Genomic DNA, 24,909 nt, shown 5'->3' with positions numbered 1-24,909 from the left:
GCGCGCCCCGTCCCCGCGCGCCCAGCCCACCCCGCGCGGCGGCGCGCGTGCGCAGTGGCAGCGGGCCCTCGGCTGCACGTGGGCGCGCGGCGGCGGCAGGTACGGGGCGCGGGGGTGGGAACGCGAGCAGGGCCCGGCCCGGCCGCCCGTGCGCCGCGACAAGGCGAGGCTACCCGCCAGCGCCGTCACCCTGCGCTCTGCGGCCTGCGGTGCGGCTGGGCCGGGCGGCGGCGGGCCCCCCCCCTCCCCGGGCCGGGAGCAGCCTATGGGCCAGCGGCCTCCGCAGGGCGGGGTGCCGGCCCCGGCGCGGCGGCTGCGCACGCGCCCTGCCCGCGGCGCCGGGTGGCTCGGGTGAGGCTCAAGTAGCTGGGGACGAGGAGCTGGCGGTACTCTGCTGCGGAGCGGGGCCCGCTGGGGGCTTTGAGGCCACTCCGGCGCTTTTTGGGTGCAAAAGCAGAAGGTTGGAAGAGGGGAAGAGACACCACTAGAAGGGTGATCTTTGTGCAGAGAACAGGTAAACGTTGTCCCGTCATCCAGGTGATACCCCGCTGTGAGGGCTAATGGTCTCTGTCCTGCAGATATCCAGAGGATGACCATGGCCCAGGCTGGAGTCGTAGTTGCAGCTGCTACGGGACTCCTCATTTTCTTCCTATACTCCTCCATCCACAAGGTTGAAGAGGGGCACCTGGCTGTGTATTACAGGTATTGATCCCTGCCAGCACCTTGATTATCTCTGCAGTCTTCCCTGAGTTTGTCTCAGCTGGATTCTTTAATCCCTGGCCTCAAATCACCTCAGGAGATGATTCTTCTCCCTTGTCTTGCTACAAGGTGGGCAGGCTGTGGTGTTTCTTACACTAGACATGAGGTGGGCCCAGATAGCCTGGCTTTGTGCAGAACCATTACAAGCTGTAATCTTTTTGAATTCTCAGCTCCTTTTCCTCCTCCTTCTACTTTTCTGGGTCATAATTTGGATTACAAAACTTGGATCATCAAAGCCCTTGGTTCATATGGTCTTTTCACATCTGTTTATCTTTCCTTCTTGTGTCAGGGGACTTTTATGACCTTTGTCCCAAGACTGTGACCCAGAGTAACTACTTCATTGTTGCTTAGAAATGGGTCTTCTCCTTGGCTCTGGGCATAGTTTCACCTCAGGCTATTAGCTGGCCTGAATAGGATCTGTAGAGCAACTTAATGTGAGTTCAGAACAGTTGGTGGTCACAGTTGTTAAATGCTAACTCTTGACTAGATTTTGCTTTGAATTTGAAGAAAACAGATCTAGCACCGGCCTTTCCATGTTTTCTACTGTTTCTATATATCTATTTTCTATTCTACACTTTGCACTCACTGCCAATGGGCCAGGTTGCTCTGTGCTGCTCTGTTCTTTACTTACGAGTTTTTTGAACAGCACAGGCCCTTGCAGGAAACTGCAGAAAACCTTACTGCACAACAAGAATTGATTGCTTAGAGTTCTCCTCTGCCTCTTGTCTTTTAACCACCTGCCAGTCTCCGCAAGAAACTGCAAGTTTTCTTTGTGCCCTGGGTAAGGAAGGGGCTGTGCTGAATCCAAATGGAAATCCAAATTGCATCGACTGCTCTATTTTTCCATGGTTACCAGCGACCTATTTAGAGAGGAAAGTTGGTGTTCTCAAAGCTCTTTTACAATGTCGGAAGAATTTAGCAGTATCTACCTTCTTTAAAAATTAATAGTTTACAGGACAGAAGCAAATGATTGTCAAGTTGCAACAGTCAGCCCTTTTGTAAGGAAACTGGTGGCAAATTTGGTGCAGGCAAGGAATGTAATTTGTGCTATCACAGCATTGACCCCTGGCAGTTTGAATATACTTGCTCACTCTCAAAGCCAGCACTTACTGTTTTCTGGTTGCTTGAACCTTTTCCCCATTTTCCTTTCTCTCTCTAGGGGTGGTGCATTATTGACTAGTCCAAGTGGACCAGGCTACCATATCATGCTCCCATTCATTACCACATTCAAATCCGTACAGGTTAGTATCTTCTCATCCAGGAAGAGGGTGGAGTGGGAGCAGATGTTGGTAGGAGTAGTGCTGGATGGGGATGACTTAGGCAATGACTTTGGAAATGAGCACAGCTGCCTTTCTGTCTCCCAAAAGGCAGCTGAAGAGATCTCTGTCTTGTGCTTGCACCTGCAAAAAGTTCTGAGGAAGGCAGAGAACATGTTGGTGTCTCGGTGTTCCTATGTAATAATTTTGGGAGCCTGGACACATCATGATCTTCCTGGAGAACTGAGTGGTTTTGTGAGCACTGACTGTCTTGTGGGTTTTTTTTTTTTCAGACCACATTGCAGACTGATGAAGTGAAAAATGTTCCTTGTGGGACAAGGTATGTTTTTCCTTTGTATTTCTTCTGGTGATGAGCAGATGCACTCTATTGCATGGTTTACAGCTAGTCATTTTCAGCACTGTGGCACACGGTCTGAAAAGTTAAGGTGCATACCCTAAAATTAGACCCAAATCTACATGCATACATCACACTTGGAAATAATAAAGCAGGTGTTATGAGAGGGAGTGTTCTTGCATTCACTGGAATTAGTATGAAAGAGTATTTGCATTTACAGTGTTATTCACTTGATTTCTTGTTGTTCCTTCTCTCGGTTACTCTGATAGCCTGTTACTTGTGCTTTTGTTTGCCTTCTGCTTTGCAGCCTTTTTAGTCTTAATCTTGTAGCTAATACAGGTTCTGACTTCAGCAGTGGGCAAAAGTAAACAGGGAATGGAAATCCTCCTGATGAGAGATAATTCATTTTAAAAACAGCTCAAGCAAATTAATCTTCTGGAATGGTTTGGGTATTTTTGGAATTGCCATTTCACCTGACATAAGGATAGTGAGAAAGAGTAAAGAGCTTTATGCATGGGTGGCACCTGCCTGCTTCACAATTAAGCTGATCCTTTTGTCAGAACAGTATGGTTCAAACAAGCAGAGCACTAAAAGGAGAGGGCTAGTTGAGTTGAGTTGCAGGTCTTATCGTCTTGTTCATTCACAAGTTAAAATGACAACCAAATACGTTCTTCAGGAGAAAATTAAAACCAGTGATACTCTGTGTCTTTGGGTGCATAACAATATTTCTGATTAAAAAAGAAGTCAGCATGACTGGAATGGTGACACACAATGACCAAGTCGAATGTTATCAGCAACATTAACAGAGTTAATTTTGATCTGGTTTAGCACTTACTTAAGTAAGTTCTGGGAATTATTCCTGTAGCAACTCGTCAGACGCTGCTTGAGCTTAAATATTAGCCAGAAAGTTCTTGTGAGCCTTTGGTGGTTTTAGTTTCAGACCTCTTTCTGGAGTATCTGTAAATGCTGGTGTTCAGTGCTGTATCCGGGACTTTGTGGTCAGAGTCTTCAGGTCAAGCAAAAAGTAACTTGGGATGCAGGAGCAGTAATATACGTTCTATATCCGTATCTTTTAGATGGCACAGTTAAAAATAGGGCATCATAGCAGGATTTTGGTGATGTGCTTAATGGCAAATTTTAGCTCCTAGATAGCATAAATAGGAGATCACCTGTGGAATGCTGTGAAACGCAGCACATCTCTGGGCCAGGGGTGGTGTCCTGCTGCCCTGCAAGTCTTCCTAACAGACCAAGCAAAGCTTTCCACTGAAGCTTAATCACATTATACATGCTAACACGGTCAAAGTTAAACTGTGCTACTTTGACCCTGCCTGAGCAGAGAGGTTGGACAAGGCGACCTCTGGAGGTCCCTGACAGCCTCCACTGTTCTGTGTGCCGGTGACTGAAGAGTTAAGTATTATGTTTAATTCTGTATAGGTACAATCAAAGAATGATAGAATGGTAGGGTTGGAAGAGACCTTTCTAGTTAATGAACTATAGTTCATTAGGTTCCTGTTGCCTTTCAGCGTTGTGGGATTCAGTTGTGCAATACAAGTGATTGCGAAGTTAGAGATAATAAGCATGCATTAAAACACCAAACTGCTGGTGAAGCAGTTCTTAGTTAATAATTGAATATATTTGGGACCAGAGTTCCCAGAGGCCCTGTCTGGTTTAAAGAAATTATTGCAGGAGCTTTTAAATTTGCCACATTTGGAATCAAAGTCTGCAGCTGCTCCACGACAAAGCTTTGAATCCGCATTTCCATAAAAAAGTGTTAGGTTATAAGTAACAAATAGACCAAATCTGAAATTTCACTCTCCCTGTTTAAAGTTCATTACAAAAATTGATCATAAACAATTTCAGTTTCTGTAACTGTATATTAAGCAATCAGATCTTAAAGGCTGTATTTCTCTTCCATCATATTCATATTCCTTACTGTTCCACTAGTCTTAATCTAGATTAGGAAGCTTCTGAATGGCTGTGTGGGTGTCCCATCCCCAATTCCTTACCTTTCCCATTTATACTTGACAGTGTAAAGTGTCTTAAATAAAGATTTAAGATACTTTGGTACCAGGTGGCTGTTTTTCATAGAACAACTGTCACCTAAGAGATAAAAAACATTTCATTACAGCAGGTAGTGCCCTAAGCTGTGAATTGTCTCTGATGTCTGAGATGTCTGTCTTTCCCCAACAAGAAGATATGTGCCCAGTTCCTTAGAAAATTCAGCAGTTCCCTCATAGCAGGTCAGCTGATCTCCAACACCTGATGGAAAATCAGTTCCATAAACTAGTTTCAGAAGAGCAAAGCATTGCAAAGGACCAAGTCAAAGAATTAATCAAGAATAAATATAGCCATGAGTGTATTAATTGTAGAATATAATAAATGGGTTGAAAAGGGTGTTGTGCAAATACCCCCATGAGAGAATTAGATAAATGGCATTTTTCTTACAAACTTAACTGGAAAGAATGGAGATAAATCCAGTTGGCGAATGGTCACCTGTGCTGTTCCCCAAGGCTCAGTGCTGGGGCCTGTTTTATTTAACATTTTTATCAGTTATCTGAATGAGGGAATTGAGTGCACCCTCAGTAAGTTTGCTGATGACACCAAGCTGGGTGGAAGTATAGACCTGCTTGAGGGCAGTAAGGCTCTTCTGAGGGACCTGGACAAGCTGGAGCAATGGGCCAAGGCCAGTTGTGTGAGATATAATGAGGCCAAGTGCTGGGTCCTGCACTTGGGCCACAACAACCCAATGCAACACTACAGGCTTGGGATGGAGTGGCTGGAAAGGTGTCTGGCAGGAAACTACCTGGGGGGTGTTAACAACTGGCTGAACATGAGCCAGCAGTGTGGCCAAGAAGGCCAGTGGCTTCCTGGCTTGTATCAGAAATAGTGTGACCAGCAGGACCTGGGAAGTGATTGTCCTCCTGTACTTGGCACTGGTAGGGCTGCACCTCAAATACTGTGTTCAGTGTTCTGAGCCCCTCACCACAAGAAGGACGTTGAGGTGCTGGAGCATGTCAAGAGATGAGCAACCAAGCTGCTGAAGGGTCTGGAGAACAAATCTTATGAGGAGCAGCTGAGAAAGCTGGAGATATTTAGCTGAGAGGGTTATTAAGCATTGGAATGGGCTGCCCAGGGAGGTGGTGGAGTCACCATCCCTCGAGATATTAAAAAGATGCATAGATGAGGTGCTGAGGGACATGGTTTAGTTTAGTGATGGGCCTCATCGTGTGAGGTTAGTGATTGGACTCAATGATCTTAAAGGTCTTTTCCAACCATTGTGATTCCATTAATTGTTCTAAATACTGTACAGGTTTTTGCAATGTCAAACAGTAAACAGACAGAATGCTAAGCAGTAATACTGCTGAAGCACTCGATGTTTATTTGCAAAGGTTCACGAGTCATCTTGTACTCGGGCTGCAGATTGGCAAACACAAATGGAGCAGTGAAAAAATGCTCTTCTGGGACAGGTCTCTGTTTATTAGCCAGTCCTACAGAAAAATGTGTCATGAATATTGCAAGTGGATGTATTGCATGAATCCCTGTATCTCTTATGACAGATCAGATCTGACTTTTAAGCACAATTTTCACATGTTCTGATTGCGTAACCTGGTATGGTCTTGTTTGTGGTCAGCTCTAGCAATCAGCATTATACCTTTGTCTCTTTCTATGCCCTCTTTATTAATGGCAACATCCTTCAGTTTTTCCCTTGTCTCCTCCTGGTCTGGCTCAAGCCAAAATCCTTAAGTGTTGTATGAGGCTTTGTAAGGTCTATCAAAATCCCTGCTAGTGTGTGTTAGTCGCCTGTAGGCTTTCACCTTGTCCTGTAAAGTGAGGCACTATTGCTGCCTAATTATGCTTAAACTTCTCCCAGGTGCACAATAGTCTGTGTTGATCCTCCTTTCAGACTTCCTATGGATTTCTTGTTCCTTTCTCCTTGACCAAGTATCCTGCTCAACTCAATGCTGTTCCACCTGACCAGCCTCACAATCAGCTCTGCAGTGAGGACCTTGTTAGATGTGAGTAGCCCTTACAGAGGCTGTAAATGCCAGTATTAGAAAGGCTGTGGAGAATTGGAAGTGCTAGAAATCTCCCTGTGGGAGTCATCCTGCCTTGCATCTGGCAAGAAGCAGGCTTTTACAGAGGAGGTTGTTTTGAGAGTGGTAGTGACTTGCCAAAATGAAGAGACCACTCTGCAAGCCAGCCTTTAGGTGCCAAAGGGCAAGTAAAGCAGCTGTGGATGATGAGAGGATTTGTACAGTTCCAGGTCAACAAGGTATGTAATCACCCCAAATCAATCTGTGATACTCTGCCAGAGGAACTGTCTCAGAACTGTCCCCTGCACCACAGGGGTTTACTAACGTGTTGTGGACTGGGCTGTTTGAGAGGAGGTCTTGTCCAAGATGTTCGTTTTATAAGAGTGTTAGAGTTTAATTTGGCTCCTGCATTTACAGCAGCAAGGTCCAGAGGGCTAGCCCTGCTGCACAGTGTGAAGTGATGATGGCACCAGCAGCTGGGTGAATAGATGCAAAACACAGCATAAGTGCTTTGTAGACTTCATTTAACCTTAAGCCGTCAGTGGGGAAATAGGTGGCCGGCATATTGGGACACTGAGAGGCACCTGTTTCCTTGAAGCCATTGTCTGACCAACAAGACTGATATCATTCACTTAAGCCCCACCCTGTTGACCCACGCTGATTGAGATCCTTGGCCAGGGTTACTGTAGACAGTGTTGGTTGGGCAAGGCAGTCTTTTCTGGTCTGAGGTGCCAGCATTTCTTGGATATGAGGGGATGGGACTGTGGATGAGCCCTTCATAGGAGTCAGATTGTCTCAGATGCTCTCTTGTCCCTTCTAACGTCTCCATAAAATTGAAATGCAGAAAGGACCCCAGTGTACAGTGGAGCAGATTGTGGTGGAAGAAGACCACGTGCTCTGTTTTGGTTCTTCACCAGGATATCTAGAAGATAAACCAAGATAGTAGATAGGTTCCCTTGTTCAGGTGGAAATGTTGTAAGTTGACTGGAACAAATCAGGAGAATGAGAGCAGGTTCAGAAGGTCCTAAGGAATGCTGTTGCACATTAATTGTAATGATAAATACTCACTTTGTTGGATGTGGTGAGACAGTTAGAGTGCCATACCTGGAGGTGTTAATTGACAACCCACCAACTGAATATGAGCCAGCAGTGTGCCCAGGTGGCCAAGAAGGCCAGCAGCATCCTGGCTTGTGTCACAAATAGTGTGGCCAGCAGGATCGGGACAGTGTACTCACTGTTGAGGCTACGCCTCAAGTGCTGAGTTCAGTTTTGAGCCTCTCATTCCAAAAGGGACAGTGAGGTGCCAGAGCATGTCCAGAGATAGGAAGCAGAGCTGAGGAAGAGTTAGGGGACAAGCCTGAGGAAGAGTGGCTGAGGGAGTTGGAGGTGGTAAGTCTGGAGAAAAAGAGACTGAGGGGAGACCTTCTCACTCTCTAAAATTCCCTGACAGGAGGTTTTGGCAAGAGTGGGGATCAGTCTCTTCTCCAAAGTTACAAGTGACAGGACAAAATGAAATGGCCTCAAGTTGTGCCACGGAAGGTTTAGATTGGAGACAAGAAACAATTTCCTCACCAGAAGGCTGTCAGGCTCTGTCACAGGCTACCCAAGGTGGAGTGCCCATCCCTGGAAGGTTTGTGAAGCTGTGTAGCTGTGGCACTGAGGGACGTGGTTTAGTGATGGCTGTGATGGGGCTGGGGTAATGATTGGACTTGGTCTTAAAGGTCTTTTCCAACCTAAATAGTTTTGTGATTGTACAACCTGATTCTGTTTGCACAACCTGACATACTTGAAAAAAATCCATAAGCCTGTCTCATGTTAAAAATAATTGTAATTGTTCTTGAGAGCCAGGAAGAATGACCATGACCTAAAGAGAAATCTTGAGTGAAAGAAGAGTAATACTCTTAATACAAGTTTCTCACTAGAAAATAAGTTTCTCTTTTACGACAAGTATTTCTTCTCCTGGCTTGTCCCTTCCAGCAGGCAAGTTCAGTCCATAACCAGTGTTTTTAGCCTGTAGCTTGTTGTGAAGCAGGCAGGTTTGCTGTGCCTAGGAGACCTTTTCTAAAAGCACAGACATGGGCAAGTTCAGGTGATTTTTTTCCTTAGACTTCACTTTCAACTGCCAGAGATTAAGATCTACAAAATAAAGACACCAAGTTTGTGGAGGGGGCATGCATTTGGATTAAAACACATCAGAGACTAAGTGTGGAAATGTGTGAGGTCCACTTCTCTAAATAGTTTCTGCTAAAGCTTCTCACCTGTGATTTGCTTTTGCCCTGAAGTCAAAATTGCAAGGAATAACTTGCTTTTAAAATATGCTCTCAAGAGCCATAGGAGCTGTTGAAAATTAAGGGTTTTTTCTTCAGTGTAGAGTTCGTGCTACTCTCAGGTGTCACAGGTACCCAGGGGTGGACATGACATGCTGAAAGCCACATCAATAGGAGCAGAGGTGGGGATCAAGCCTTACCTCTGATTCCCTCTTTTCTCTGCCAGTCTAGCAGCACATGATCCCTTGGGGAGAGGACTGCCTGCTGGCTTCTGATGAGGAGTCTGGAGCTTCTTGACAGTGCACATACCTGGGTACATATGCACAGGTGTGGTGTTAGTGTAGAGCCGTTTGCAAAATGAAGTTGATGGCAGGGAACATTAATTAAAAGTCTGTAATGTGCTTGCTTGCTTGCTTTCTAACAGAGGCCTTGTCAGGTTCCTGCTGCAGTTCATAAATGTGTGAATTTAAACTAAGTGCTATTCCTTTAAAAAGATATTTGTCACCTAGAAAAGCTGTGGTGCATCTGTGGTTCACATCTGCTCAACTGCTTGTAGGTGTCACCTGCTGTCCTTTTTGCATTCCCTTTGTTGTGCTGGACTCTCCTGTTCTGATAGTTGCAGCTACATTCCTGTTCAAAAACATTTTCCTTTTGCTGGCTGCATAGAAAATATGAAAGTGAAGCAAAAGTGCTTGGCAGACTTGCTGGAGCACACTTCTTGATTTATGCACAGAGAGGGACCAGTCCCTACAAAACCGGAGTTTGCTGCCATCTAATTGCAAAATGCTCAAGAAGTCAGAATTCTTCTGGGTCTCTTTAGTAGAATTTGGTAAAAGAGGGATAAAGATAACTTCACTTAAAATATGGATCACTGTTAACAATTGTAGTAAGAGTTCATGCATTCTTTTTCACTTGCAGTGGCGGTGTTATGATCTACATTGACCGAATAGAAGTTGTGAATAAACTGGCACCGTATGCAGGTATTTCCCATCCTATTTCAGTAAGTAGTGTTGTGACTGTCTTCATTTGTCCTGTAGCAGCTTTATCCTGGTTTGCAACACTTCCATTTTCTGTGTCTTGTTACCCTTATGGTTGCCAGTATGATAGCAATTACTTCCATGCATGTGTCTGCAAGATTTTTGAAGAGACACAAATTTGCAAAGATGAAGGGGAGACCACCTGTGAAACTAAATACATGGGACAAAGCTCCTAGGTGTTTGCCAGCTCGGTCCCTGGGAAATTTACAAAGGCAAAGCTGAGGTAGGAGGCTCCTTCTTCTTTCACCAACTGCCGAACCAAAGACACAGACAGATTTCTTTTCCAGCTGCATAGCTTAATGTGAAATGCTAGTGTTACAGTGGCATTGAAAGGTGAACTCATGTTGTAGTTGTGGGAATGATACTTGTTTTCACTTTAGAGTAGTAGCTATTCCTATGCATGCAGATCTTGGACAGACTGTGCTATTTTACTTGTTTATGCAGATGGTAAAACAGGACTGTGCAGTGTATCTTGCTGTAATTACTCTGCTCTTTGAAGTCATATAATCCCAGCAGCACTGGTAGAGGGCACCTCTGCACATTTCTCCTCTGACCTCCTTCCTATTCACAGCAGGCTTCTTGATAACATCTGGGCAGGGTAGCTGTGGCTTTGTCCAGCCAAGTCCTGAAAGCTCCCTGGGACAGAGTCCCCCCCACCCACCCATCTGAGTGCTACACTACTGTCCTGACACTCTTTGCACTTGTGGCATTGCAGAAAGCAGTTGTGTCACTGATGACCTGTGATAATTCTCTTGTTTCCTCAGTGTACGATATTGTAAGAAACTACACTGCAGACTATGATAAGACCTTGATCTTCAATAAAATTCATCATGAACTGAATCAGTTCTGCAGTGCCCATACACTGCAGGAAGTGTACATTGAGCTGTTTGGTAAGTGAATGGTGGCTGGATGCATCCACTGAGGGCTGTGTTATCTCCCTTTGCTGCTGAGGAATACATTACAGCAGACTCCCTTGAGCAAACAGCCACAGTGATGCAGTTGCAGTCTAGAACCTAGCTCTGATATCTCCATATGTCACTTTCTGTGTGACTTTACTCTTTAATGATTCTAATTTCTTTGTCTTTCCACACCTAAACCTTTATCCAGAACCTGGGAATTTGATTTCAGTCCTTTTCCGCTTAGGACTGAATTCTGGATGCACAAGGTAGCCACTCTGCTCTTGTGCATGCAGTGATGCCCATTGCCTTTGCTATGATGGTGATTTTGTCTTGTCTGCTCCTACTTTTAGGCTGTTTCTCTGTTGACAAATTGACTTTTTAACTTTAAAATCTTCTGCCAGGAGAGACATGCTCTCTGTTCGTTGCAGTGCTCTGTTTTTTTTCACAAGAGGGTAGTAGTGGTTCAGAAATTAGCAAATTAAATGATCTGCTTCATGGACATAACAGCATCACATTCCTTCTTGAGTGGCAGAGCAAGATAAAATGGGCTTATAGAAGATAAAAGCTTTTCAGAATTTTAATATTAAAGAGACTGGGAATCTTTGAACGCTGTACCCAGACTTTCCAAATATCTGTAGTCAGAGAGGAGATTCCTGGTAATAAAGGCAGCTTAATCAACTCAGAACCATTTTTGTGGAAGGATCTTCCTGGAACTTGGAAGTGACAGAATGCATTTTTTTTCAGTAGCAGGTACTGGATCCTGCAGGTAACTAGAGACTGAAAGCAGAGATTGCTCTGGCAGTGGGGTTAGTGTGGCTCCAAATAGGAAGGGGTAGATTTCTACTGCAGGGTTTGGGTGCTTTTTCTTGCTGAGATGCTGAGAACCATTTGCTCTTAGCTCAGATACTGTGTGTTCATCAATAGCTGAACATTTCTAGAGATACTAGCATGTGGCTCTCCTTTCAGGAATGTTTTCCAGGGATTACATAAGAAAGGGAAAGAATGCACTGAATGATCTCAAAAAGCATCTTTAACTTACACCAAAGAGATATCTGCTCTTTAAGACTAGCTAACTCTGCAACACAAGCTGTAGGAGATAAGCTAAGTGGTCCTTTCTTGTCCTCCAAACACAGATCAGATAGATGAGAATCTGAAGTTGGCCCTGCAGAAGGATCTCAATGTCATGGCACCAGGTCTCACTATCCAGGTAGGTTCACTCCCTAACAGAAGTTATTCATTTTTTTCCACCTCTAATTTGCTTGCTCTTTGCTAGCTTCATGAGGTTTCTTGCTTTGAATTTCCGCATAATGTGAAATTAAGCTGAGCCTTGAGTTGAGGTTTGTCAACTGAAGACTGTCCAAATGATGGTGACCACTTCTCAACACTGGGTTTATATTAAGGGAAGACCTGTGTGATAGGGAAAAGGATCTTTTAGGCTGCAGACTTGCAAGTATTGGATTTCATTTGCAAAGAGCAAGAAAATGTTTTTCTTTAAACTACTTTGGCACCCCTGCAGAGCTGGATGTAGCGGTGTGCTAGCCAAGTTCCTTCAAGTATTTGCAGAAGAAAAGAGATCTCTGTATCTTTTCTGCATTTAGAGTCATAGAATGGTAGGGATTGGAAGGGACCTTTAGAGATCATCTGGTCCAACCCCCCTGCAGAAGCAGGTTCATCTAGATCAGATCACATAGGAACATGTCCAGGCGGGTCTTGAAGACCTCCAAGGAAGGAGACTCCACAACCCCTCTGGGCAGCCTGTGCCAGGGCTCCATCACCCTCACAGTGAAATAGTTTTTTCTTATGTTTAAATGGAACTTTTTGTGTTCTAGCTACCCTTGTACCAGACGTTTGGAAAGGTGCTATGTCTTAAATGATTTTCTGCTTATAAGTTAGTGTTAGAAGATCATGTTTAGTCTTAGCTTGGGCTGTTCTCATTGCTACATATAGCTAGGCTGGCTGGCTGCATGCAGGGAGAGAAAGCCTCCCCTTGGCAGCATGTCAAATGCTATGACAAATGCTGTTGTACTTTCCAGCCCATTTGTGCATAGGATTGCTCTGTTTTGGTGAGGATGAACTAAAATCAGTGTCTTATCACAAAGAAGCTGAGATGGCACTGCACTTCCAAATATTCAAGTTGCACTGTACATCACAGATTTCCTACAAAAGTTCATCACTGATGAAAACAGTCATCATAATGTAAAAGCTCTCAGGGTATGGAAGGACATAAACAAAGCTCACAGTTCTTTGCTGGGAGATGTTACCTACAGAGCTACATCTGATCTTCAGCTTATGCTATCCCATCTCAATTTGATATGCCCAGTCTTCACTGTTGGTCAAAATATGAAGGATATCAATGTGTGTTTGCAGTCCTGGGGCCTGTTGGGATAGGATAGCTTGTGTGACAGGATAGCTTGTGTGACTGCAGTGCTACTGTGGATGGATACAGGCACTCTAGGGAGGACGAGCAGAGAGGTGAGGCAGCAGGACTGTGCTGTCTGCAGAGGACTGGCTCAAATTACCTGCAGCTTCTCTTTGGGATAGGTGATAAACAGCTGAGATAAGAGCCAATGTAGGTGAGAATCAGACCAACGTGGAAGACTACGTGGTCCTTGTCTGCTGCAGACCACTCAGTTAGTAATATGAAGTAGGTAAAGCTGTCTGTGTGACACCAGAGGAAGCCTCATGATCACAAACATGCTCATGGGGGTCTCTGACCACCCCGGTGTGTACTGGAAGGGCAATGGGTCTGGTTTGCAAGCCATGTTGGATGTTTCTGAAAGATGTTGAGCACAGGTTTTGGCAATGATGAGTAAAGCTACCTGGAGGAGATGCTCTGCCGGAGCTTTAGAAACAAGGAAGAACTGGTTGAGAGGTAAAGTCTGGTAGCAGCTGAGGTGTTGAGTTCAAGGTCCCTAGAGTGAGGTGAACACGAGAATCATGAGCTTGGGCTTAGAAGAGAACTCTGTTTGTGTGAGATGTGCTTGACAGGGTCCTGTAGGAGACTGCCACAATCAGCAAAGGAGGCCAAGAAAGCCTCATGTCATTGCCAGGGATACCCCAAAATGTGGAAAGTCAAGCGGGTGAGACAGGAGGCTGCTGTGAATGAACAAGTAGCTCCTTACTGGGATGAAGAGCAAAAAAGACCTATTCATAAAATGTTGAGTAGGGATTGATGAGTTGAGAGTAGTAAAACTAGTTGAGTGAGAGCCCAGGAACAGAGTTAGAAAAACTCTTTATTCTGTTGTATCCAGTGACAGGATAAGGGGTAATGGAAAAAAGCTGGAACACAAAGTTCCATTTAAACATAAGGAAAAACTATTTCACTGTGAGAGTCAGGGAGCCCTGGCACAGGCTGCCCTGGGAGGATGTGGAGTCTTCTTCTCTGGAGGTTTTCAAACCCAGCTGGATGCATTCCTATGGGACTTAGGTGGATCTGCTGATGCAAGGGGGATCAACTAAAGGTCCTTTCCAACTCCTACCATTCTGTGATTCTGTGACCTAATGATGGCTGTGCAGGACAACACAGAGGGCTTCTGAGGTGTATCCGCAGCAAAAGGAAAACCAAGGAAGCTGTGGAGCAGGGGACATGGAAAAGGCTGAAGTACTCAACACCTTCTTTGACTTCTTTTTGGCAAGATCTGTCCTTGGGCTTCCCCTGTCCTTACCCTAGCAGCGGCATCTGCAAAGGTGTGAAGCGTTAGCCACAATAAAGGATAATGGAGCAACTGGACAAACACAAGTCCATGGAACCAGGTGGATGCATCCGAAGGTGCTGAGTTGCTGACCAATGCCATCATAAAGCTACTCTGAAAGATGGTAGTGGTCAAGGAAGGTCCCTAATAACTGTAAATAGGCAAATGTCACACCCGTATTTGAAGAGGAGGATCAACAGGAGAGGAAAAGTAACATACCACCAGCCTGTTCCCATTCTCTGCAACATTTACATTGCAACTGTACTCTCCAGCTTGATGGTATCCTGTGTTCTGAGTTCCCCACAATGGATGCAGTATCCAGATGCATCCTCCTCAGTGTCAGGTAGAGGGGGATAAAAATTGCCTTTGACCTACTGGTGAGCTTTTTCCAGTGCAGCTCAGAATGGGACCGGATTACATGGACACATGACACAGACTGTCATATAGTCAACTTGTCTTTTGATTCCTGTCATAGTTTAGGCCCATCAGGGAACAAAAGTCCTCCCTGCTCCTCCGTGGGGTACCTCACACACACGGCAGCCCTACGCGGGCTGCTCCAACATGTGTTCATCCCAAAGGCTGCAGCTCCTCTCTGCCTCTCGTGTGGGGCTGCTCTGTGGCGCGCAGGCTCCAGCACGGCCTGGGCCATGGCTGCATTCTCACCACGGCTTGCAGAGGGGTCTCTGGTCTGGTGCTCCTCCTTCCTTTCTCCTTCTCTGACTGTGGGGTCCATGTGGTCGCCTCTATCTTGTATCCCTCTTACAGCTCCTGCCAGCACTTCAAATTCCCATCCCTAAATAGTGATGGCAGAGGCGCCAGATTGGCCCAGCTGGGCCGGAGGTGGGTCTGAACCCAGGAGCCGGGGGAGAGTCTGCAAACTCTTTACTGGGTCCTCACTGCAACCCCCTCCCCCTGTTACCAAGCAAAAGCTGCTCCTTGCTAAACCATGACAATTCCTCATGCTTTATTTTTGTAAAGCTGTTGCTCAGCTAGTTCCATCATCTATGACTTAACATTTGATCAATAACAATACTGGAAGTGCACAGCAGTCTTTCTATCTAGTGGTTTTAAGTAGTTTTCACCATTAGACTGACCCCATTGGCTTGAAAAAGAAGCAACTAGTGTAGATTTTCAAAGACTAGCAGCTTTCTTGTAATCAGACAGAGGAATCTTTGCCTGTGGTGGAAAAGCCGTGCTTCAGGAAATAGTGTTTTGGTGCAGGGAGTATTACAGAAGTAGTAAGAATATCCCCCTGTGTACCCTGCAGTGGCTGGTGAGGAAAGCTTTCTGCACACAGCGCCTTTCTAGTCTTTGCTCTCTGATAGGAGCTTAGAAGAACCCTTTTACTTAAGGATGTTGTGGTCTGATGTCCCATTAGTCTGGTTCCTTTCCTTATTCAGAGAAGCATCAAGTTGGGGTTGTTCAACCTTGAGAAGGCCTCCAAAGAGTCCTCAGTATAGTCTTTCAAAATGTAAAGAGGTCTTATAAAAAAAGATGGAGAACTTTTTACCAAGGCCTGGAGTGACAAAGGATGATGCTTTTAAACTGAATAAAGGTAGATTTAGATTGTACATAAGGAAGAAATGTTTTATAATAAAGGTGGTGAGGCACTGGTACAGGTTGCCCAGAGAAGCTGTGGCTGCCCCATCCCTGGCAGTATTTAAGGTCAGGTTGGATGGGGCTTGGAATGACTTGATCTCATGGCAGGGACATTGGACAGGGTGATCATGGAAGGTCCTTTCCAACCCAAACCACTCTTTGATTCCCAAATGTCCTGCTTTGGTGACAGAGTGGTTCCTTCTCCCTAGGCAGTATGTGTTTCCTGGGGCCAGGATGCCTGTCACATGGAAACTGTTTCCTTTTCACACTGCGTACAAAGACTTGCCTGGATGTGTCTGTATCCCATTCCCTTCTGTGGATGCTCCTTGGGTCTTTGTAGATTTACTGACCTCAGAGAGAAAGTGGCAAGTTTGCCACTAAATCTCCAGTAAAGGTGGAGCAGAAGGGTTGTGAAGCGATTTTGCAGCCATGGAGTGTCAATCCGCATCTCTCAAAGCTCAGTAATGGGCCACACAACATGCCAGATGAGCAGCAGCACCTCCTGGTCCTGCCTCTGCGGGTGTTCCTGTATTTCAGAGAAGGTCCTCACAGAGCAGTTTTGCATCTCTGGCACATCCCTGAATTGTACTGTCAGCATGGCCATGTACACCACTCTTGAGGATCCCCAGCTGCTGCCTGTGCCTAGCTGCTCTCTCCTCTCTTCACCACCGTGTCTCCCATTGTCTGGTTGCTTTTGCAAGCTTTTCTCCTGGAAAATCTGTTCCTGAGCCCATAGCCCTGCCTCCATTTTGCAAGTCTTACTCCTACAATTTAATGTAATTGGATTTGTGAGTCCCTTGCCTGAGCAGTACTTTGTGAAGTGTTGTCTGGTGATGCTTGAAGAGTCTTTGGAGTGAAGAACTCATCATCTTCTAACAAAGGCAATGGACCTCTGTAGCAGTCTATTCCACAGGCTCTGCTTAATCTCTGAGGTACCATAGGTCTAAAGACAGGATGTACAAATGTAAGGCACCTCTGAAAGAGGCTATGCTCAACTGTGTTGTACAAGAGGATTAGGAACTATTATGTGTGATCATGGATCAACTTGGAGATGTCCAGCACACTATAGCTGGTTTTGCAAAGACATTTCTCTGTTAGGAAGCTCCTATCAAAATGCTTCATTTAAAGTGTGCTCACTTGGTTTTTTATAGGCTGTGCGTGTTACAAAACCCAAAATCCCAGAAGCCATCCGAAGAAATTTTGAACTAATGTGAGTAGCTATACATAAAATGGTATGAATTTGTTTTGAGGGTCAGCACAGACACAATTCTATTAGAAAGCTTTCTTGGCACTTGGGGTAGTCAGTGTGTGTTTCACTGCGTTCACCTGAGCATTCTGTTGCTCTGTTTCCATAGCTCTTTCACCTTGAAGCCTTTCATCCCTTCACAGATATGCGTGTTAGCTTGTATAGAGTCTGTATCATGGCTATGTTTCTGCTCCTTTGTGTAGAAGGGACGCTGATGTGCTAGAGAGAACATGTAGAAGATTTGTAATACTGAATTCAGGGCTCAGGGGTCTTGGTGAGCTCCCCTTCAGCAAACTCACAGAATTGCAGACATGTTTTAGTCTAACAGGTACCCATGGAGATCTCCTGCTTAAGCCCTTTCCCAAAGCAGAGTTTTGCCCAGGGCCATGTCCAGGCAAGTAGGGACATCCCTGCGGATGATGATTCCCTGCCATTTGGGCCTTGTCCAAGAGGAAGATGCCATCAGGTCCCTCTTCACCTCCTCATCTCCAGCTAAGCAAGACCAGCTCCCTCAGCCTCTCATATGCCATGCCACCTACTCCATATTTACAGTAGGCCTGCACTGGACTCGATGCTCATCCTGAGAGCATCAAACTGCATGTAGCATTCAAATATAGCCTCACCAGTGACAAACAGAGAAGAGGAATAATCCCTTCCTTTTGACCTGCTGGCTGTGCATGTGTGCACACAGCTGAAGACAGAGCTAGTGAGCACATGATACTGGCAGCTGGATCAGTGTCTTGTCCCCCTAGCCTCTTGCACCCTGGTTTGCAGAGCTACTCCCCAGCTCAGTTTCCCTCTGATACCATTTCTCACCCTGCAGGGAGGCTGAGAAGACTAAGCTGCTGATTGCAGCCCAGAAGCAGAAGGTAGTAGAGAAGGAGGCAGAGACAGACCGGAAGAAAGCTGTCATTGGTATGTCACTGCTAGCAGATGGGGGCTAGGCTGAATTTCCATCCCTGCACCCAACTGTAAGCCTGGGTAGGATGTTTCTTGCATCACTGACAGCTCCCTGAAGGAACCACACCCAGGCTGTACCGACAGTCATTTAGAAAATATGAGTATTCATGCTGCTGTATCTGCATCTCACTCCCCATAGCAACAGAACGGTGAATACCTCTGTCCTACAGCAGGCCAAAAGGTAACAGCTCTACCAGAAAAACTGAAAGCTAAATGTCCCTCAGCCAGGGGATTCTCATTTTTAAAAGGATGTCAGACAGTGCAACTCTAGGAAACATCAGCACTGTTTTCTTTCTGTGACTATTGCTTGGAGTACAACTGGCACTGCAAGATCCAAGCAGAAAGGGAAGCAGCAGAGAGCCAACTACTTGCATGGCAGATTCTGCAAGCAGGCGCTGGGATCAGAGTGCTGATGCTCAAGCCCTGAGAAGCAAATGTTTGAGCTGAGCCTGTTGTGATTGCAGAGGCAGAGAAGGTGGCTCAGGTGGCCAGGATTCACTATCAGCAGAAGATTATGGAGAAAGAAACGGAGAAGCGAATTTCTGGGATTGAAGGTAACTGCACTGCTGGGGTCATCTTGCAGGGAAGGGTGGTGGCAGGTAAAGGAACCTCAGAACTGGGCTCTTAGGCACTGCCGTCCTGCAAAAATAATTGAGGGTGCAGTAGTGCAGGGTTCTGCACTGGGGTCATTCATCCCCTTTGCAGGTACCTCTGTAAGAAGCCAGCAATGCACAGCCAGCCAGGCTGGCAGTTGGCTAGTCCACAAGGGACAGACAGGCTCAGGTGCTCAGTGTGATGGGGCTGTATTCACTTGCTAACACCACTTCTTTTTCTGACTGTCAGATGCTGCGTTTCTAGCAAGAGAGAAAGCAAAAGCTGATGCAGAGTATTACAGTGCTCAGAAGCTGGCTGATTCCAACAAGGTGAGCACTTGAAAACTGATCAGAACAAGACTTGCTTATTCTTTTCCTCTGCACAGGAGATATGGTTCAGGCAGGCAGCACTGGAAAAACACTTGATTTAATGGCCTACCTCCCAGAAGCAGCTGTCTGAGATGAAATCTAATGATGCAGGCCCCAGAAGGTTGTCTCTTACAGTCTCTGTTTTTTATTTTTGTAGCTTAAACTTACCCCTGAATATCTGGAACTAATGAAATACCAAGCAATAGCTGCAAACAGCAAGATGTATTTTGGTGACCGCATCCCTAACGTGTTTCTGGATTCTTCTGCCTTCCAGCAAGCCAATAGGAGGACTGCCCAAGAAACTGGCCTTCCTTCAAAGAAGGCCCCAAAGACCTCAGGAGAAAGCCACCTCAGAGCAAAGGAAAGTACTGGCTGACAGAGGCAGAGAGAGACCCAGTATAGCTCAGCAGCTCACCCAGCTGTGAATGGGGATGTTGCCCTGTGCTGGTGGGGCAGATGCAGCGCATGCGTGGACATCTTGTGTATAGGCAGTTGGGTTGATTTTCTTCTAGCAACAGATTGCAAGTGCTCTGACTCTTCCGTTTCTTCCCCCATTAAGTTGGTGCTTTCAAATGAGGGATAAGACTGTACTAACATACCTGTACTGGAATATTAAAAGACAGTCACCAGGAAAGCCTTCTGCAGTAGGTGCAGTTATTTAGCAAGTGTTACTCTTAAGGTAGGAGCTGTGGCTTTGAGTGCTGCACACTGGTCATTCCCTGGTGCTCCTCACTAAGGATGAGCAAAGAGATTTCCTTCATCGTGCTGATGAATCTTCACTTTGTCCACTCCAAGGCAGGTTTTTGCCAGCACTGTCTTCACTCTCATCAAGGACTCCAGTGGAGTGGGCTCTCCTTGGCCAGCAGAGGCTGCACGTTCCTGCTCAGGGCAAGGCCTGGTTTGATGTGGAATAGGTTATTTGAATAGGGTGTGTATAGCCATATTCTTTCCTCTAGGCAGTGGCACTAGATAACGACTTGGAGTAAGCAATCTCTTACAGGCTTCTGTAACTCCCTCTAAGAGCCTCACACTGGCTGCCTGTGACTGATGGTAGGATGTTGCAGCAGGGTGGCTGAGGTCTCACATTCTGCACCAGGTTTCAGAGTGCATGGAGCCACCTCTCAGCAGCTGGTTGGAAATGTTTTCTCAGACTCCAGCCTCCCTGTTGGCCCTTTCCCCAAAAAAAGGGGCCTGATTTCTACTGCTTGTCTTGCTGTCAAAGGGAAAGAGAAGACCGAAGATACCCCCCTCTGCAGCGGATGAGATATTTAAGACCTGAGCTGCAAAGCAGGTGAGGCATCACTGCTCCCCAATGCAAAATCCACCAAGAAGTGGAACCTGCCTCGTGTCTTTGAACAGCATGGTGAGGAGTCTGTTGCTGATCTTCTCACTACAGGCCAGGCTTTGCTGCGTCACAGGGCTTTTGGCTCACGAGTCTTTTCTCCTGGTGTGCATTGTAGTATATCCAACCCCTGCTCCCTGTGTGCCATTCGAGAGTGAGAGGAAGAGCTGTTCTTGGGGAAAATCTGGTACAACCTTTCCTATTTTTCTCTCTCCACCCCATTGCCTTTGAGGATGTGCTTGTTTCTAGGACCTATTTCTCATTGTGTTCTGCAACAGTCCTGGAAGATGATGGCTGGGGAAGCAACTGGTAAGAGCTTGAGCCAGAATGCTGTTCCCCAGCTGGTAGCACCACAGCCTCTGAACCCACCATGTGTTCGGAGAGCACCTCTCCCCTGCCAGCCTGGGATGTCTCTGTGTTCATCCTGCTCCCCTGGGGCCAGCCCCATGCAGTGCTCAACCCTTGCAGTGTTCAGGGACAGGCTGGTTGGTGTTGGCACTTGGTCACTTGGTTGTGACAGCCTGGTTCGTGCTGATGTAGAAATCTTCTGGCCTGGCGCCATCTTCAGCCTCGTGGCAAGGGGAGGAACGTGCCTAGCTTTTGTCTTGATGAAACATGCAACCCAAAATGAATGGGCAAGACTTCTATGCTAATGATTTTCCCAAGTAGGCTTTCCAGTGCTGTTTTCCTGTGCTGTGTGGCTTGACTCAGAGGACAACAGTGCCTCTCCTCAAGGAAGTTTGGTAACATACGGTGCCTGTCTCAGCTCCTGCCTTGGCTGCTTCTCCTTCATCTCTGGGGCAGAGCAAGGATGCACTGACCCTGCCTTTCCTGCTTGCTGCCCAGCTGTGGAATATTGCAGCAGTTTTTGGTGGTCTTTATTGCCTTCATCTGTGTGCAAGTTCCCATGGTCTGGTTGGTGCTCTTCTCCAAGATACCAGCTCCTCTTCAAACCTAGCCATGGCAAGAGCCAGGGACCAGAGTCCTGCCCCACTGCAAGGCCAGCTGAAGGTGCTGAGCTTCCAGCGAGGCTGTGGGTGCACTTGCTTCTTCACACCCTGAGAATGAGGGGAAGGAACTGCTGTCACCAGTTTTAACTGTGTGCAGGGGGGTTGTGGCACAGCTATGTGCCTTGCAGATCTTAGCCTGGGTAGAGAGCAAGGTGAGCTTTAGCATGGAGGGGCTCACGTCTTCACCTCGCAGAGGCTGGTGCAAACAGTGCTCCCCTGGCACAGAACAGGAGGTGGACAAGGGAGCAGGAGGAGTGTTGACATACTGTGCTAGAAGGCAGCTCACCCAGCAAGGCAGGGCAAAGCTGAAATCCATAGCTGGTAGTAGGCACAGCTTTAGCCCCATTATGTCCTGCAGTATCCTCCCCAGGGGAAGGGTGGCAGGGCAGGGGGACAGCAGCATATTTTGTAGCTGTGGTGTTTGAAATGTGTCCTGGAAGTACCACTGGATTTTGGAGGTCCTCTTTCTCCTGTGGGAAGAGACCTTCCACCTCTTTGGTGTGGCTGATTTGCAGCAGGCACTTTGCAGCACGGCCTCTCCACGCCACAGCAGCAGCCACTTTGGCTGAATTTTGAGGTGATGCAGGCTTTTTAGAACAGAAGCACTCCTGGCTTTTCTCCATCTGGTACTCACTGGGTTTGGGCACTACCCACTGCTGACATCAAACCCTGGGCATCAGGCAGGGTGGATAGAGTAGGTTCTGAAAGCCTGGAGGTGAGAAGGAGGGGCATGAGGGGAACGACTAGAAGCAGTAACCAGGTGGCTTATAGCTGTTCTGCAGTGGTCAGAGCAGGATCTCTGTGTGGTGAGTGGGAAGGGCTGCTTCTCTTTGGGCCCTCCAGGCACATGCATCACTTTGCCAGTCACTGGCAAAATGTCACTGGCTAAATGTCATCCTGCTCTGGTTGGGTACACATCAGCCACATCTTGCCCGCTGATGGTGGGATATGGGGTTTGAAGTCCTACAGTAACATGCACTTGATGCTCAGTGCCTTCTGCAAAAGCCTCCTCCTTCCCTCTGCTTCCCCAGCCACCACCCAGAAGCCTGAATAGGTGTGCAAGAGAAGGGAGTCACCACAGCTCTTAAAACCCCAGCCTTGGCCTTGCTGCTTCCTGGGCTGGGAGCTGTGGAGCAGGAACATGGGTGCAGCTGGGAACATGGATTGAACAGGCGTTTCTTTAAAAAGCCTCTGTGTTGCTGTGGTGAAGGGTGTCTGCCAGTGGACCCCTACCTTCTTTTAAGGAAACATGATCCATATGTTCAAGTTTATATGCACACTGTTAAGTTCTTTTGATAAAGTGGAATAAAATTATTTTGTTACTCTTTCCTTGGTGGCTTTATCTGTCCTAGGGCCAGTGTCACTGCAAGGGGACACCTCTGCCTTGCCCTGAGCAGCACTGCATCTAGTTGTATGTGCTCAGCTGCAGTGGCTGCCAGCCTGGGCACCCCATGAGTAGCCTGGGCTCAAAGAAAACCTTGGGAGCCACTCACACCCCTGCTGTCTTTCTGCAGTCATCCTCTTTAGCTTATGGTGGGAGCTGCCTTCCTACTTGACTGTGGCCAGTCCAAGAGTGTTTCACAAGCAGGGATGGCCACAGTGTGCAAGTAGGGTCCTTGGGGACTGATGTTGCCTGCAACCATGAATGCTTATCTTGGCCAGGATGATGGGAGTTAAGCTGGTGGTAGGAGCCACGGCCAGTCTTTGGTCACAGAGTGCACTTGGGACCGGGGGACACGCTATGCAGCATTCCATAGCCTTTATGCCAGCCTTGCTTCATGAAGCCTTCAGAAAATGCTGCCATTTGGCCCCTGAGGCTCTGGCAAGGGCTGTGGGAGTTCAACGTGAGCCCTCCTCCCTGCCAGCTCTACCCTGAGCCCTGGGCAGCTCCATGGCTACTGCCCCCTCCTGCCTGTGCTGTACCATTCTGCCAAGAGACACTCTGCCACCTTCAGTCTTCAGGTCTTCAACCTAAATTATATAAAATAGGGGAGTCCTGGTTTCACAACAAATAGCTCAAAATGGTCACAAACAGGTCATAAATTAATGGCTGCAGTAAAAAGGCTCCCAGGAAATTCCATTTCAGGAGAACAGTAAGTCAGGTGATAGCTTTGGAGATAAAAACCTGTTGGGGAAGCCAAGCCCAGCTTGGACCTGCCAGAGTCCCTGGCAAGACCCCTATGTGGCTGTTCCCAGCACTCTTCTTGCCCCAGCAATGCCAGAAGCTCCTTACCATATCCCCAGCAGGGATGGGGCAAGAGGAGCAGGACACATTCAGGATGTCAGGAAAAAGGCACCAGCTCCCAGGGTGCAGGAGAGCCTCGACCAACTCAAGGCTGGCCTCAAAACCAAAGCTGGCCTTGTCCCCGCACTTGGTCTCCTTACACAGTCCCAGCTGATCTGGGCCAGCCATGAGGCTTTGAAGTCTGTTAGGGCACAACTCAAACACCGATGCCCTCCTGGGGGAGGGTCCAGTGAGTGATTCAGTAAAGGTGAGCGTGAGATGGCAGCTCCCCAGTTTTGCCACCGAACTGCCAGAGCCAACAACTCCTTGGCTGCGATGGCAGATGGAGCATTCTTGGTCACCTTCTGGCCAAGGGTGGCTTCAGAGCCACCTTCAGGGGAGCAACCTGCTGAAAAGCCAATGAGAGTGTCAGGGGAGAGCGAGGTCCTGGCAGCCCCTCACCATAGCACAGTGCCTTACTCTTCAGTGCTGGGAGAGGCTTGCTGGGCAACTTCAGCTTCACCTGGCAGGAGGAAAGACTCAGTACCTCACCTGGGCACCAAGGAGGTACTTGGGCAAGGGAGCAAAGGGGCAAAGGAAGTCTCTCCTCCCTCCCAGTCATCAGTGGCCTGGGCCACTCTGTACATAGGGCCAGCCAGGCCAGGCAAGCCTGGGAGGATGTCTGAGAGTGGCCTCAGCTGTGGGAAGGACAGGCCACCTCACCACACTTTCAGAGGAGTGGTTACCTGCAGGGGCTGTCCTGGAGAGGCTGGAGATGGAGCTGAGCTGCTCATCATGTCTGCTTTCCACACAGCTGGTCACCCTGCAGCAGGCAGCCCACCTGCAGGTTTGAGATGGCTCCAGATCCATCACCTTACCCACAACAATCTCTCCTCTGTTGCATTCATGCCTGTGCTGGCACTGTGGGGCACGAGTGTGAGCCAGGATCCAGACCCACGGGCTCACCTTGTCAACATGGTTCACGCGGTCCTTCATTTCCTTCACGCGGTCCTGCGCAAGTCCTTGTGTTTCCTGAACTATGGGAAGGACAAAGATATTTCCAGGCTGGCCTTGACCTCCTCACTGCAGCGGATGACAGTGAAAACTCTGCACCAACTTGCACCCCTTAACCCTGCTTACTGCCTCGCTGTCCATGACTAGGGCCAGCTCCACGTATTGGGGACCTTTGTGTAATGAAGCTGATTTCTGGAAGGGAAGAGGAAAGTGAGTGCTGCTGCAGAGCCCTGTGCTTGACCCTCCTGTGGAT

The 24,909-nt window shown here is 47.3% G+C and overlaps 1 protein-coding gene across 12 annotated transcripts; it reads left to right on the top strand.

The window, feature by feature from the left end:
- Nucleotides 1-32: 32 nt before the first annotated feature.
- ERLIN1 (ER lipid raft associated 1) lies at nucleotides 33-22,747 on the top strand. 12 transcript variants are annotated; one of them, XM_062001922.1, is made up of 12 exons: nucleotides 33-99; nucleotides 579-702; nucleotides 1,919-2,000; nucleotides 2,309-2,355; nucleotides 9,590-9,651; nucleotides 10,473-10,598; nucleotides 11,741-11,814; nucleotides 17,050-17,108; nucleotides 17,968-18,059; nucleotides 18,569-18,658; nucleotides 18,948-19,027; nucleotides 19,224-22,747. In XM_062001922.1, exons 2-12 carry the CDS (start codon nucleotides 590-592, stop codon nucleotides 19,440-19,442), a joined length of 1,044 nt encoding a protein of 347 aa, XP_061857906.1. In that variant the 5' UTR covers nucleotides 33-99; nucleotides 579-589; the 3' UTR covers nucleotides 19,443-22,747. The 12 variants fall into 12 exon arrangements, with proteins under 12 accessions (XP_061857906.1, XP_061857912.1, XP_061857908.1 ...); XM_062001928.1 differs by lacking the exons at nucleotides 33-99; nucleotides 579-702; nucleotides 1,919-2,000 and adding exons at nucleotides 304-514; nucleotides 6,275-6,386; nucleotides 8,898-8,984; XM_062001924.1 differs by lacking the exons at nucleotides 33-99; nucleotides 579-702; nucleotides 1,919-2,000 and adding exons at nucleotides 304-514; nucleotides 6,275-6,386; nucleotides 8,898-8,998.
- Nucleotides 22,748-24,909: the final 2,162 nt, after the last annotated feature.

The sequence above is a fragment of the Colius striatus genome, chromosome 8 (assembly GCF_028858725.1).
Source record: "Colius striatus isolate bColStr4 chromosome 8, bColStr4.1.hap1, whole genome shotgun sequence".
Classification (NCBI taxonomy): domain Eukaryota; kingdom Metazoa; phylum Chordata; class Aves; order Coliiformes; family Coliidae; genus Colius; species Colius striatus.
Note: the sequence above shows the minus strand (reverse complement) of the source record. Positions and strands in the feature narration are given on the sequence as shown.

Bases quoted from the DNA above. Each gene is read 5' to 3' on its own strand.
- ERLIN1 (XM_062001922.1), top strand. From the start codon at position 590: ATGACCATGGCCCAGGCTGGAGTCGTAGTTGCAGCTGCTACGGGACTC. The intron at 2,001-2,308 runs GTTAGTATCTTC...TTTTTTTTTCAG, and splicing joins CCACATTCAAATCCGTACAG to ACCACATTGCAGACTGATGA. The intron at 19,028-19,223 runs GTGAGCACTTGA...TTATTTTTGTAG, and splicing joins AGCTGGCTGATTCCAACAAG to CTTAAACTTACCCCTGAATA.